Source organism: Agelaius phoeniceus, chromosome 7 (genome assembly GCF_051311805.1).
Source record: "Agelaius phoeniceus isolate bAgePho1 chromosome 7, bAgePho1.hap1, whole genome shotgun sequence".
Taxonomy (NCBI): Eukaryota; Metazoa; Chordata; class Aves; order Passeriformes; family Icteridae; genus Agelaius; species Agelaius phoeniceus.
This window is the reverse complement of record NC_135271.1, coordinates 1,801,332-1,816,565: the sequence shown is the minus strand read 5'-3', so window position 1 is coordinate 1,816,565 and position 15,234 is coordinate 1,801,332. Positions and strand designations below refer to the sequence as shown.

Sequence of the window (15,234 nt, the reverse complement as noted above, 5' to 3'; positions counted from 1 at the left end):
TTCCACCCCTCATACTCCCCAAATATCCAAGGGTTGCTTTCAGACTAAAGCTGCAAGGACAGGCAATTTGAGGTGTCATGGGACCAAGGGTCCATTGTGAAACTGCGAGACCCCATGGAGCCAAAGGTCCATTGTGACTTTGCAAGGCCTCATGGAATCATGGAGACACAATTAAGACACTTCACAGCCTCATGGAACCAAGGAGACCAATGTGACACTAAGGGGACTCATGGAATCACAGAGACCATTGTGACACTGTCAGGCCTCATGGAACCGGTGAGACCATTGTGACCCTGGGGGTCCCCACAGAACCAAGAGGATCATTGTGATACTGTGGGGCTTCCTGAAACCAAGAGGCCTTTGTGACACTGCAGGGCTGCATGGAACCAAAGCTCCAGGGTGACACAGAGGGGCCTCCTGTCATCACTGGTCCATTGTGACACTGTGGAGCCAGAGGAGACCATTGTGACACTGCAAACCCCCAGGGTCCAAAGGTCCATTGTGACACTGCAGGGCCCATGGAATCATTGGGACCATTGTGACACTGCGGGGCCTTCTGGAACCTAGGGGCCATTGTGACACTGCTGGATCCCATGGAAACTAGGGGCCATTGTGACACTGCTGGATCCCATGGAAACTAGGGCACATTGTGACACTGCTGGACCCCATGGGATCAAGCCACCATTATGGCACGGCAGGGCCCCGTGGATCCAAGGCACCATTGTGGCACTGTAGGGCCCCACAAAACCAAGGGAACACAGAACAGATCTGGCTGGTTTGGCCTCCCAGGGGCTGCCTGACTGGTCCAGCTGACCCTGGCATGTTGAGGGTCTCTTCTCATCTGCTGCTGAACCACTGGAGCTTTGTGCTTTTCTTCCCATGGAAAAGAACTCTTCTCCTCCTCCAGGCACCCGTGGCCAGAACTGGGATTCCACCTCCAAATTTCCTTATTATAGTAGAGGAAATGTATTGTATTTGAATATCTGTATCAAGGCTTTGCCCCGGGAGGTCCCAGTTGTCCTTGATGGGCTGCAGCTGCAATGTCCTTAATTGGGCTCTAGCTGTGACCAATGAAGATAACTGGGATAAAAGGGGGCAGATTAGCCAGTCAGGGAGAGCCTTGGAGGAGCCCTGAACTGTGAGAGAACAAGATGTAGAGGAAGGAGTCTGTGCTGTGAAGATCTGCAGCTGTAAGAACACACCAAGGAGGTATGGACTTTAGAAATCTGATAACAACAGTATGGGCCTCCAGGAATAGAACAACAACACCTTATATCCAGCGATTATTCCAATAGGAATATTCCCAGGACAAGTCTGTCTTGCAGTGGTTTTACAAGAGTCACTTTGCATCTGTCTCAAAAAACACTGGGGAAGGCTCTGTGATTTCCTTCCTATGATAAAGAACTGTCCTGCTTCTCCAGGTGCCCATGGCTGAGATTGGGGTTCCACCTCCACAATTCCCTATATCTAAAGTCTGGTCCCAGACAAAACCTTCCATTCCTGACAAGTCTGGCTGGCCTTGGCCTACTGAGGCTCTCCAAACACTGGGGCTCTGTGCTTTCCTTCCTGTGGAAAAGAACTGTCCTTCTCAGCCAGGTGCCCATGGCCAGAATTTGGGTTCCACCTCCAATATTGCCTGTTGTGACAAATTGGAGGAGATTGTTGGCTGGAAACATTTCATGTGTGGGGGAGGAAGGGGCAGGTCCAGCCTTGCCCTGCCCTGGAACCCCAGCCCTGCCCTGCCCTGGAACCCCAATCCCCCCAGAGCCTCTATCCCAGCCCAGGAGTGGCTGCCAGTCCCTGGCACAGCACAGGCAATGCTCCACAGCCACCTCTGCAGCCCCAGCCCAGCTCCTGAGGGACCAAATGAGCCCAAGCCCCACCTGGGGGAAGGGCCCAGGGAGAACAAGGGGTATTGAAGGCTGACCACAAGGCAAGCAGAGATCTTGACCCTACCTCCTCTTGGAATTTCCATCTGAACTCTGCTGGAATCCAGGAGTTGGAAGCTCTGTGTGTGCTTCTCTGCATCTTTTTTGTCTTTCTCTCTTTCTGCGTCTTCTTCTGTTTCTGTGCTCCTGTAAATTCTTATTAACATTAAATTGAACAGGCTTAGAGTTTGTGAAGTTGAATGGGCCAAGTCAATGCTTTGAGAAATGTTTTTTGTTGATTATCTGTTGTAATTTGACATTAGAAGAATTTTAAAAAGTAATACAAAACTTCTTGTGTTACTGACAATCTGTTAAACCACTGAGATACTGAACACGCCTCTGTTAAACACAAATGTAAAAGACAAAAAAACCCAGGAATCTCCTTTCTTTTCCAGTCGACAAAGAAGCAGCGGCCCTGGCCCCGGCCCCCATCTGAACCAAACCAAACCAAACCAAACCAAACCAAGCAACCCTGCCATGGGCTCAGCCCCTTCCCCCCTCCCCAGGCCGCGCACCCCCACCCCCATTGTCCCCATTCTGACCAAACCAAACCCCAACAGCTCCCAAACAGGAAATCAAAAGAGGCTACAAAACCCCAACCAGAACAAAGCCAGCCACAGCTGTTAAAATCTTACCATCAAGTCCCCTCTCCCCAACACAACTAAAACCAAAAACCCCTACAACCTACCACCTGTACAAAATAACCCTAAAACTAAAATTAAACACAAAAACCCCCCCCCAAAACCAACCATTAAACCAATTCTAACACAACCCAACCACAACTTCCACCACAAGTTACTGGCAGGTCAGGTGTTAATCCTTTCAATACTTCATTGCTCCATCGAGTAAAAGAAAAAACCAAAATACCAGCATATAAAAAAATATATAAAAACATTAAAGTCAGTAAAGGAGAAAATAAATCCCAAGTAAAAAAAGAAAAAATACTTTATTCTTAAAACTAAAATCCTCTTGTAAACTATAATGAAAAAACTCTTTTTCTTTATAATACAAAAAACTTTTAAAAAAAATTACAATTAATATTAAAAAAACCCTCTATACTAAAATAAACAAATGTTAAAATAACCATAATTTCATCTAAAGTTTAAACAGGAGGGAAAAAATCCAAGTAATCCAGTATCCACAAGAGAAGATCTCTATTCCCAGAGATAAAAATAATTTTAAAAGTAAAAAATAAAAGCTTTTACCCTTAAAGAACTCATCTTTAAAACAATACCCCATAAGTTGACATGGCCCATCTACAAGATGTAAAAAAACTTGTAGCAATAAAAACAACTTCACAAGAACAAAGTTCCCCAGACAACTGTTATCCATGACAGAATTAAGAACCACAAAAAAAAATTTTCTTCTTGTAAAAAAATCTCCATAACCTTAACAAGAAAAACTTCTCTACTAAAGTAAACTAAAAAAAGACTATTCTAGAAATAGTAAACCAACTAGAAATTTTAAGTTTATTTTCTTTACATTGTCAGTAAAAAGAAAAAGTTGTAAAGAAAAAAAAGTGTTCTAAAGGGTTTATTTTAATTCTTACTACTTTTTTCTTTTTCAATTTACTTTTAATAAAAATTTCTCTATACCCTTTTAAAATGCTAGGACTACTTTACCTTTCCCATAATCCTATCTCACAACAAAAGAAATACATAAATAATTAACCAACACTAAAACTCACCACACTCATCAATACATTAATTAAGAAATCTCAATATTAGAAAAATCTTAAATTAACAAACTAAAATTACTACAATGTCATAATAAACCATTTGCCAAAGTTTCTCTGATTTTCCAAAGCTCCGGGTAGTGACTGTTTTGTTCTTTTCAGCTCCTGAGAATCTTTTGTTGGTATTTCTCCAGGGAGTCCAACTCAGAGTACACAAACAACTGCAATTCCTTTTAAATGTCTCCTTGAGGGAGTTGTTTGGGGGGATGGGGGTCAGGGCTTGTGTGTCCTGCTTGGCCCAGCCCAGGCAGGGCTTTCCCAGCCACATTCCACACTCCATTGCCCAGCTGGAGCCGCTGGTGCCTCTGAGTTGTGCTGCCCCAGCCCCAGGGACGCTCTCCTTGTCTGCCCATTCCCCCACGGTCTCTGGGCAGGGATGGCCTCACTGGGGGCTGCTGACATCCTCAGCAACTTGGAGATTGCTGCTGAATTTCACTGCTCCAGAGGCTTGTTCAGCCTTCAGCTCTTCAGGGCAGGAATTCAGTGTCCCAGGGCTCATGAACATTCAGAACACCCGAAAAAGCCAAGCCTCTGGGAATCATTTGATTTAATTTTCAAATCCTTTGTGGTTAATTAGACAGATCTCAGTAGTATATCCAAAGTGAATGCATTATATTTAAAAAGACAGTGAGAAAACATTTTTTTAGGTCCTGTTTAGGATTTTTTCCTGTTCATAAATCAATATGTGCAATCTCCAATTGACACTGAATCCAGGTACCTCCTCACACAGTCTGAATAGATATGAAAATCAAGACCCTTCATGGCTGACAATCAATCAGACTCTGTCCCTACCCCCAGCCCACCATTTCCCCCATCCAAGCCCTGGCACTCAGAGCAGCCTTGTGCAAGTCTGAGCTCCCTCCAGCCCAGGCTGCACCTGCAGCTTTCAGCTCCTTGGCTCCAACTCCCACCTGCTTTCCTTGGAGAAGGAGCTGCCCGAGACACAGAGGGATATTCATTTCTTGTCAGCCAGCAAAGCCAAGGGAAGGCACAGCTCCATCAAATGCCAAAGTCATTCCTCTGCTGGATATTAAATCCACTTTGCACAGCAGACAGTCTCAGAGCAATGGAAAACACCTTCTGTGCCCAGCACAGCTCCCAAGGTCTCCCCAAACCCTCCCTGCCCCGAATTCTGCCCAGATTTGCTCTTTGCACAGACGAGTCAAAGGCTGATGTCAGGAGCTCCCTCCATGCCCAGAGGGAGGAAAAGAGAGAAAGGGGATGAAGAGCTCTCCTGTGCAGAGCCAAGGTCCAAGTGCAGCCCCTGCAGTGGGAACCACAACTCATCAGGTTTGTGTCCTTTGGGCTCAGGGTCTGGTGACACTCAGAGGCACAGAAAGGTTTCTTGCCAGCAAACACAAGTTGGACATTTGAACAGTTCAAGAACCATCCCAGCTCTTCCCTCAGCTCTCTGGGATGTCCCAGCAGCATCTGACATGTCCAGATCCCCAAGGGATTTCCAAAAAGAAAAAGTTCTAGACAAGGACATAAGAAAACACAATTTTGTGATAGATATAAACACAATTAAGATGTTGACTAATATGGTATTTATTTCAACATCAGAAAGACTGGGCAACTTTCTGGAGCTTAAAGCGTGAAATCAATCATTTGAGAGGCACTTGAATGACCAGAGAGCATCTGGAGGACGAAATCTGGGAGCAATGGAAAGGACATAGATCCAGCCGGTCTAGTGAAGAGATGGCCACTTAGACATGGCCTTTTCAACAGGAGAGCTAAAAACACCTGATGAAAAAAGGAGATTAAATAATAGACTGAATATTGGTGACACAAGTAGACAGAATCATCAGCATTTCTTCTCCTGCCATTAGTAGAACAATCCAGTAGATCCAGAAAATTTCTGTTCCTGATGGGAAAACTTTGCCATTTATCAAAAGAACTCAGATTACCTAGATAATAACGATTTTCTTGTATATTATGAAACTAACAGGCATTAACACCTGTGCCTCTTTCCAGGCTGACATCAGCTGTGTGCCCATGAACAGGCAGTGCCACTTGTGCCCTGAGGTGCCCAGCTGGGATTGGATCTCTCCCAGAGCACCTGAGGGAGAGCAGAGCACCTTGCAAGCTGCAGGTCCCTGACAGCCCCACAGGGCTCCTGTCCCATCAACATCTTCTCTGCTCCAGTCTGAAACAGGGCCCAGCATGGTGCCGGGATCATCAGAGAGCTGAGGTGTGTGCTGGAATTCAATGCCCTCCCCATCCCGCAGCAGCCCTGCATTTCCCTGCTGCAGCCTTGGTCTCCAGCACAGCCATGGAGGCTCTTTGGGCTCTGGAGTGTTGCTGCAGCCCCCAAGGGCAGCTGAGCTCTGCCTTTGGCACAGTCAGGCCTGGCCAGCGCAGGCCATGCTCAGCAATTGCTTGTGTGTGCCTGGCCTTGCTGTCAGCCCCGGCAGCGGCTGCATGGCCCCTTTGTGGCCCTGTGCTGGCCCAGCCATGGTGGCCCAGCCCCTGTGCAGGCCCAGCCCAGGCCAGGAGCATTGTGGCTGGGAACGGCCCCTGTGCCGTGGTGCCCACAGCAGCCTTGGCGCTCTGTGCCCCATGGCCTCCCTGCTGGGCAGCCTCTGCCAGCTCCTGCAGAGCCCGTGGCACCTGTGGGGCTGCACAGACAGCCCTGCCCCGGGCTCTGCCGGCCTCTGGGCCAGCAGAGAGGCAGCCAGGGCTGGCCATGGCCGGGAACAGGCCCTGAGCCCCGCAGGAGGATGGAGCTGGGCCACAGCCAAACTCAGCCCAGGCCAAAGCTGGGCTCAGCAGCCAGGGCTGCCAACGCATGGGCACAGAGGCTGGCGCTGACAAATGTCCTGGGCCCCCTCCCTGCTCTCTCCATGCACCAAGGGCACAGAGCAGCCTCCTCTCTGGGCCACTTGCCTGTTTGCAATGCCTTGCACAGGCGCTGGCCCTGCCCCACAAGGCCTGGCCTGAGTCCTGCCCCTGCACGCTCAGCCAGGCTGAGATGGACACTGATGGTTTCTGGGCCAGGCTCTCGGAGCCCAGCCCAGCTCCCTGCAAGCTCTGCCAGCTGCCCTGAGCTCTGGGCAGCACCAAGGGCCTCTCTGAGCCCAGCCCAGCCCAGCTGGCTCTGGCCCCACAGCTCTGCTCAGGCCAGGCTGCTCTGGGCACTGGCCCCACAGCCTCAGCCCCTGCCAAGGCCACAGCAGCAGCTGCAGCTGCCAAAGGACTCAGCCCCAGCCATGCGGGAAGGTGCTTGGCCAAGGCCAAAGGAGGTTCCCTGGCTGCCCTGCTCCCCTCGGCCTGAGGTGCTGAGAGCTCTGCAGCCCCTGCTGCCATCCCATCTGCCCAGGGCAGCACCAGAGCCCCGGCCTTGGGGCCCTCAAGAGCTGCTCCTGCTCCAGGCCCAGGGCCCACGCCAGAGCTGGGGCAGCCACAAAGCTGTGCTGATTTCTATTCATTGCTGCTCTGATGGGGATGGATCCTCAGCCACTTGGAGGTTGCTAATGAATTTTACTGCTCCAGAGGCCTCTTCTTTCTTGAGCTCTTCATTTCAGGAATTCACTTAAAAAGGCTCATAAATATTTTTTCAAAATACTCAGAAAAGAAAAGCCTGTGACTGTGGTCACAAGGGTTTTCAGGATGAAGAAGAGACGAGAATGTTGACTCCATGATCAGAAGGCTTGATATATTATTTTATGATATATGTTACATTAGACTATACTAAAAAGCAATAGAAAGGAAAAGGTTTCTTCAGAAGCTAGCTAAGCTAAGAATAGAAAAGAATGAATAACAAAGATCTGTGTCTCAGACAGAGAGCAAGAGCCAGCTCTGCCATGAGTGGTCAAGAAATCCAAACACCCACAGGAGACCAATCATGGGTCTACCTGTTGCATTCCACAGCAGCAGATAACCATTGTTTACTTTGGTTGCTGAAACTGCAGCTTCTCACAAGGAAAAATCCTAAGAAAGGATTTTTCATGAAAGATGTCTGCGACAAAAGCCCTTGGGAATAATTCAAGTTTTCAATTCTTCTGTGGTTAATCAGACAAATTTCAGAAGGGTATTCAAAGTGACTCTCCTATATTGGAAAAAAAAGCAGACTGAACTGTTTTGTCCTGTTTTCTTTTCCTGTTTATAATTTGGTATCAGCAATGACCAATATATATTAACCCCCTGCAACTTCTAATGTAGCCTGAATAGATAAGAAGGTCAAGACCCTTCATGGCTGATAATCAACCAGACTTTTTCCTTACCCCCTCCCCACCATTTCCCTCATCCAGCCCCTGGCACTCCTCTGGATCAGGAATGGTGTGGCCAGCAGGGGCAGGGCAGTGATTCTTCCCCTGTGCTTGGCACTGGTTGGGCAGCACCTCGAGTGCTGTGTCCGGTTCTGGGCCCCCAATTTAGGAAGGACATGGAGGGGCTGGAGCATGTCCAGAGAAGGGCAACAAGGCTGGGGAGGGGTCTGAAGCACAAGTCCTGTGAGGAGTGGCTGCGGGAACTGCTGGGGTTGTTTATCCTGTAGAAGAGGAGGCTGAGGGGAGACCTCATCACTCTCTACAACTCCCTGACAGGAGGGTGCAGCCAGGTGGGGGTTGGGCTCTTTTCCCAGGGAACAGTGACAGGACAAGAAGACACAACTAAAACGTGCACCAATGGTAATTTAGGCCAGAGATTAGGAAATATTTACAATTCTTCTCTTTGGAATCCCACTTTGGAACCCTGGGCTTTGGAATGGGCTGCCCAGGGAGGTGGGTGAGTCCCTGTCCCTGGAAGTGTTTCAGGGAAGACTGGATGTAGCACTCAGTGCCATGGTCTGGGTGACAAGGTGGTGTTGGGTCCCAGGTAGGGCTTGATACTCTCCAATGATTTTTCCAGCCTTGCTGATTCTCTGATGATTGTGACACTGCAGGGCCCTGGGGAAGCAAGGGGCCATTGTGACACTGCAGGGCCTGGTGGCACTAAGAGGACCGTGGTGACACTGTGTACGACATGGCAGCACAGAGCCAAGGGGCCATGGTGACACTGTGGGGCTGGATGGAAGCAAGGAGTCCATGGTGACAGTCTGGGTCCTGCTGGAACCACAGAGGCCACTGTGACCCTGCAGGGCCTTGTGGAACCAAGGGGCCATTGTGACACTGCGGAACCAAGGAGAACATTGCTGCACTGCAAGACCTCATGGAACCAAGGATCCATTGTGACACTGCAGGGCCCAAGGATCCAAGGGACTTGGTGACACCAAGGGGTCCCATGGAACCAAAGGGACATTGTGACACTGGGAGGCCTCATGGAATCATGGAGACCACTGGGCCACTCTGGGGCCTCATGGAACCATGGTGACACCAAGCTGGGTGTGAGTGTGGACGTGTTGGAGGGTAGGAGGGCTCTGCACAGGGCCCTGGACAGGCTGGATCCAGGGCCCAAATCCAACAAGGTGAGGTTTAACAAGTCCCAGTGCTGGGTCCTGCACTTTGGCCACAACAACCCCTGCAGAACTACAGGCTGAGGACAGAGTGGCTGGAGAGCAGCCAGGCAGAAAGGGACCTGCAGGGACTGATGGACAGCAGGCTGGACATGAGGCAGCAGTGTGCCCAGGGGGCCAAGAAGGCCAATGGCAGCTGGCCTGGATCAGGAATGGTGTGGCCAGCAGGAGCAGGGGGTAGATGGGCTGTTTGCAGGGGAGGGAACAGGGGTGGGCAAGAGGAAGAAATTTGTACCAAGAAAGAGTAAAGAAAGCAAAGGTAAAGCCAAGGAAATGCTCAGGGCAGTTTGGGGGTGGCTGCCAGGCAGCCCTGGCTCTGAGCAACAGCGTCTGCAGTGGGACAGGAAACTCCCAGCTGATGGGAACAAACTTTCTGGCTGACTGCCGAGGCCAGGACAAAGCTGAGTGGTTTCCCTGGTGTCTCCCAGCCCTTGCTGGCCCCAGGGGCTGATGGCATTTGTGCTCCCTCAGGTTCATGTCCCCACAGCAACAGCATGGGGGTGCTGCCCCTGCTGTGTGCAATGCAAACAGGGGCTGCTGAGCCAGTGCTGCCGTGTCTGTGCCTGCAAGGATGGGGCACCTGTGTGAGCTGGGGGAGAGGCCAGGGCTGCAGAGGGGGGATGTTGTTGGCAGCTGCATGAGGAGGCTCTGGGACGCTGCCCTGGGCTGTGCAGCGCACTGGGCATGGATCAGCCCCTGCTCTGCTGCTCCTTCCCGTCTGCCCCAGGGCCCTTGCAGAGCCCCAGCCATGCTGTTTGCCCCCAGCCTGCCCACGGCCAGCCTGGGGCTGCTCACGGGGGTTTCTGTGCTGAGCCTTGGCCTGGCCGTGTTCTTGAGAGAGCCTGGGCAAGGAGCCTGGAGCCCCCAGGGCCTGGCCTGAGGCGTCAGCGCTGCCCCAGCAGTGCCCATGGCCTGTCCCTGCTGCAGCCCCGGCACTGCCACCCCCAGGGCTGTGCCCGGCCCCGAGAGCACTCAGGCCCTGCAGCAACACCAGGGCCACCAGGGCAGCAGGGCAGGGCCACGGCAGCAGTACTGGCAACACCAAGTGCTGCTGCTGCTGCTGCTGGGCACAGCTGCTGGGCCAGCACTGATCTGCCCCAGCTCTGCACACAGACATTGCTGCTGCAGCTCCAGAGAAGGCAACAAAAGAGCATCTCTGCAGAAAACTCTGCTGGGAGATCCTTTAGTTCCTCTAAAGCCATTGAGAGCACAACCCCTCACTGACACAGTCTGTGGCCACAGGGAAGGTGGTGAGAAACAAAATGAGAAATGGCAGAAAGATTGACATTTCTTTGTGGACAATAAGAAAATAATAAAACAAAGGAAAAGAACTTGCAAAATTAAATCAACAAAAAGGACCAAAGATAACTTTTATTACAAATGGTTTGCAGAAATTGGCCAACAGTTTAATGTTTCTGAAACCATTCAGTCATCAGTCTCCACACTTCAGCCTTGAGCTCCTGGTTCCTCAGGCTGTAGATGAGGGGGTTTAGGGCTGGAGGCACCACCAAGTACAGAAATGACAGGGCCAGATCCAGGGATGGGGAGGACATGGAGGGGGGCTTCAGGTAGGCAAAAAAGCCAGTGCTGATGAAGAGGGTGACCACAGCCAGGTGAGGGAGGCAGGTGGAAAAGGCTTTGTGCCGTCCTTGCTCAGAGGGGATCCTCAGCACAGCCCTGAAGATCTGCACATAGGAGAAAACAATGAACATGAAACAACCAGAAGATAAACACATGCTAACAGCAAGAAGCCCAAATTCCCTGACATAGGATTTGGCACAGGAGAGCTTGAGGATCTGTGGAATTTCACAGAAGAACTGTCCCAGGGCATTGCCATAGCACAGGGGCAGGGAAAATGTATTGGCCGTGTGCATGAGAGCATTGAGAAAGGCACTGGCCCAGGCAGCTGCTGCCATGTGGGCACAAGCTCTGCTGCCCAGGAGGGTCCCGTAGTGCAGGGGTTTGCAGATGGACACGTAGCGGTCATAGCACATCACGGTCAGGAGGGAAAACTCTGATCCAAGGAAGAAGAAAATCAGAAAGACTTGGGCAGCACATCCAGTGTAGGAGATGTCCCTGCTGTCCCAGAGGGAATTGTGCATGGCTTTGGGGACAGTGGTGCAGATGGAGCCCAGGTCAGTGAGGGCCAGGTTGAGCAGGAAGAAGAACATGGGCGTGTGCAGGTGGTGGCCGCAGGCTACGGCGCTGATGATGAGGCCGTTGCCCAGGAGGGCAGCCAGGGAGATGCCCAGCAAGAGGCAGAAGTGCAGGAGCTGCAGCTGCCGCGTGTCTGCCAATGCCAGCAGGAGGAAGTGCCTGATGGAGCTGCTGTTGGACATTTGCTGGGGCTGCACATGGGCACCTGTTCATGGAGAAAGGACAGTGACAAGTCAGCAGAGGCTGCTTTGAGCCAAACCTTGGCCATTCCCTGCAGACTGTCCCACTGGGACTCACCCAGCCTTGTTCCTGCTTTGGGAAAATCTTCACCCAGGTCCCTGCCTGAGCTCCAGTTGTGCTGGCTGAGTGTGCCAGGAGCAGCCAGGCCTGTGTGTGGAGGCTCTCGAGGAGCCATCCCTGCCCCACTGCCCTGGGTTTGTGGCCATGTGGCAGAGAAACAAGGCTGGATAGTCAGGATTTGTCAGGGGAATCACTCCTAATGCAGACAGGCTTGATAGCAACTGAACTGCCACTTTTAAAGGAGGGCATGAGTTGGTTTTAGGAATTTTTTCCCTACCCACACATCATTCCTGACTCTCTGAGGTCAGAAATCCCCAGCATTTCTGCTGCACTCAGAGTTTGCCACTGAGAGATGGGAGAGGCAAAGGATTCCCTGTGGCTGAGGGAAGGTGAGGGGCTGGATGGGCTTGTTCCCAGCTGCCCTGGCTTTGCACCTTTGGCTGCAATCAGAGCACAATCACACTCCCGGGTCACCCTGGGATAAACCAGACCCCCTGCCCAGAGCAGAGGGATCCCTGAGTTTCTCACCCTCTCTCAAGGTCTCTGGGCAAGGTCTCAGCACCCCCTTGTGCCAAGGACACTCACGGCTCCCTGGGCAAACCCAGCAGCATTTCCTCAGCTGTGGCAGCTCTGCCCTTCCCCATGGGACATTCAGGGAACTCCCAGAGGCTCTGGCACAGATTTGCACCCAGGAGGGCAGCTCAGAGCCTGGCAGGGCACAGCAAGGAGATCCCTGGCTGTGCCCATGATGGGATCTCAGGGAGGGGGCTCAGCTCATTCCCCTTTGCCATGGACTGCTTTGCCCACAGCCCCACAGGTGCCAGGGAAGCTTGGACACCCCATTCCCATGGACAGCCCTGCCTGGCAGGAATGCCAAGGGCAGTGCCTGACTCAGATGCTGCAGATGCCAGAGCCTCCCTGAGAGCAGCAGGTAACAGTGCCAATGTCAGGGCAGGGCAGAACCAAGAGCAGATGTTGTGGTGCTGTGCCTGAGAGGGCAGGGCAGAGACAGCCGGGCACTCAGGACAGTGTTCCCGTGCCCAGCTGTGCCCGGCACCTCCCACACACCAACAGTGCCCTCCTGCCCCAGCCCTGCTCTCTTCAGCCCCCTCTCCTTCCCTGAGCATCTCCCTGGGCCTGGACATTCCCTCCTGAGAGGAGCCTTGTCCCTGCCAGTGCTCACAGAGCCCATCCCAGCCTGTGTGCCCTGGCTGGGGCCCTACAGAAACCTGCCTGTGTGCAGGGCCCTGGCTGGGGCAGGCTCTGTGTGCAGCTGGGCAAGGGCAGCTCAGGAGAGCCCTGTTGGGCCCTGCAAAGGTGATGCTGCTGCTGTGCAGGGCTGAGGGGTGGCTGAGGGCCCTTTGGGAGGCTCCCAGCAGAGACACTGATCAACTCAATTTACAGTTCTGCAGTCCCTGTAAAAGTTCAAACATTACTTTGATGGTCCTGTGTGTCCCTTTCAACTCAGAATATTCTGTATCTGATTACAATTCCTGTTCTGCTTCTCTCATCCCCTTGTTGTCTATAATCAAAAGAGAAAAAAAACAACCCCTTGCAACAGTGTTAGAACAGTAAAGTAAAAACCAGACATAAATTGGAAGCTGTCAGGTGTCCCAGTGGGGATGGGGCACACCCGGCCCCTGATTTCAGCAATTTATTAAGGTTGATTAATTAGGATATTGAACAGGAACATCCAATAGGAGATTTAGTTGCCCCAGTTACACACCCCTGGCTCAATCCATTGGAGTAGGTCCAAGGGCTTCTTTGCCTTCACTTTTTGTTGTGACTGCTCACATTCTGGTCAATAAAAAAGATGTTTTTGTAGGTTCTCTTCCTGATAATAGGACTATTTGATAATAAGACTGATAATAAGACAGTATTTCAGGACTGTATTTAGACAGTCAGCTTAGTTTTCTAAAATCTAAGAGAAAGGTTAGGAAACATACTAGTGTTAATTAAGGATTATAATTATATAAGTATTTAATAGTAGTTTAATATAGTTAATAAACAATTTAGTAGTGTTAAATAAGGATAGTAGATTTATAACTATATAATACTGATTTACAAAGCTATGAATTGTATCAAAAATGTATAAAAAGCAATAATCTTTTTGCCATCACCCCAACTTTCCCATCCTTCTCTGAGTAGGAAATTGAAAACACTCTCAGGAAAGCTCCTGACCTTTACAGCAATCCCAGGTTTACCTTCTTTGGGAAATGTCCTCCGGAGCTGTGCCCAGGCTGGTTTGGAGCTGGGAGCAGCCCTGCCCCACCCAGCCCCTCTCAGCAGCAGCCCCTGCCCTGCTCAGGGCGGCTCCTTCCCCCCAGAGCTTCTCCCCAGCGCTGGCAGCAGCTGCCAGGGCTGGCTGAGAGCTGTCCCTGGCAGGCAGCAGAGTCCCTGCCCCAGCACAGCGCCCTGGGCTGCAGGACCCTGCTCTGCAGGACAGCCCTGGGCACCCCTGGCTGCTCTGCACAAGAGACAAGCAGAGAATGTACTCACAGGCTCTGCAGGCATTGGCATGTTCCAGCTTGAGGAGATGGCTCCAGGAGCTGCAGCTGCATTGTCCTGCAGCCAGAGGTTCCTGTGCCAAGGGCTGGCAGTGATTGTGTCCCAGGCACTTCTCAGCCCCTTCCCAGCCCTGACTGATTGAAGCTCTCTGTGCCTCTGTGCTGTGCCCGGGCTGGCTGCAGGCAGTGCCCCAGCCCTGCTGGGCTGGCAGAAGAGCTGCTCATCCAGAGAAATGTGCTTTTGAAGCTCTTCTTGGTGACCAGGAGCTGCCTCTGTGCCAGAAGCCCAGCCCAGCTCAGCAGCACAGACACAGCACAAGGACTTTAATCAGCCTCTGGGGCTTTGTGCTCAGGCCCTGAACATCAGTCCCTGAGAGGGAGCTGAAGAAACCTCTCCAGAACTCAAAGGCAGAATCCATCTCCAAAGTTTCTTGGACTTTTAATGGGTCCCAGAGAGGGACACGACTGAGCAAGTGTCCCCAAGCCCCAGGCAGAGCAGAGAACTGCAGGCAGTGATGACAGGTGGGGACAAAGAGAAGCCAAGTCATGGTGCCCTGGGGCACAGCAGGGTCTGTGCTAGCAAGGGCTGGGAGGAGACACCTTGTCCTGAGGCCCTGGGGCCTCCTGGCACAGCCCCAGCCAGGCTGGGCACTGTCAGCCCCTTGTGCTGCCCTCAGCATCCCCCCCTAGCCCACATCCCAGTGGCCTCAAGGATCTGCTGCAAGGAGTCCCTGGGGAGCCTTGCTCAGCAATGGCCCTGGGGGCTCCTTCATGCTCCCTGCAGGGACTGCAGCTTTTTCAAAGGACTTTGGCTTTGGCTTTTGCCTTGGAGTCTCTGAGAGGTCTCTGCAATCCTCGCCTCCAATTATCTGCTGTAATTAGTCCCTGGAGAGGCTTTGTCAGTAACAACACTCAGTGGGGCTCATTAATACTTCAGGGTACTCCAGTTATTTGAAGGTACTTGGTTTTTCCCTTTTGATACAGACTCTGTGAGAGGTTTGTGCAGTCATGGCCCCAATTATCTGCTTTAATGAGTCCCCGGAGAGCTTTGTACTGACACTCAGTGCTGCTCAGTAATGCTTTGAGCTTCTCAAATTTTTTAAGGTAGTTTGGAATTTCCTTTCCATACTGAGACTCTGAGAGGTTTTTGGTCAA

General features: G+C 51.6%; 1 protein-coding gene across 1 annotated transcript; it reads right to left on the bottom strand.

Annotated features, from left to right (window-relative positions):
* Nucleotides 1–10,521: 10,521 nt before the first annotated feature.
* LOC143694501 (olfactory receptor 14A16-like) lies at nucleotides 10,522–11,454 on the bottom strand. The gene has a single exon (XM_077181190.1). It carries the CDS (start codon nucleotides 11,452–11,454, stop codon nucleotides 10,522–10,524), a length of 933 nt encoding a protein of 310 aa, XP_077037305.1.
* Nucleotides 11,455–15,234: the final 3,780 nt, after the last annotated feature.

Coding starts and splice junctions, on each gene's coding strand:
- LOC143694501 (XM_077181190.1), bottom strand. CDS start 11,454: ATGTCCAACAGCAGCTCCATCAGGCACTTCCTCCTGCTGGCATTGGCA.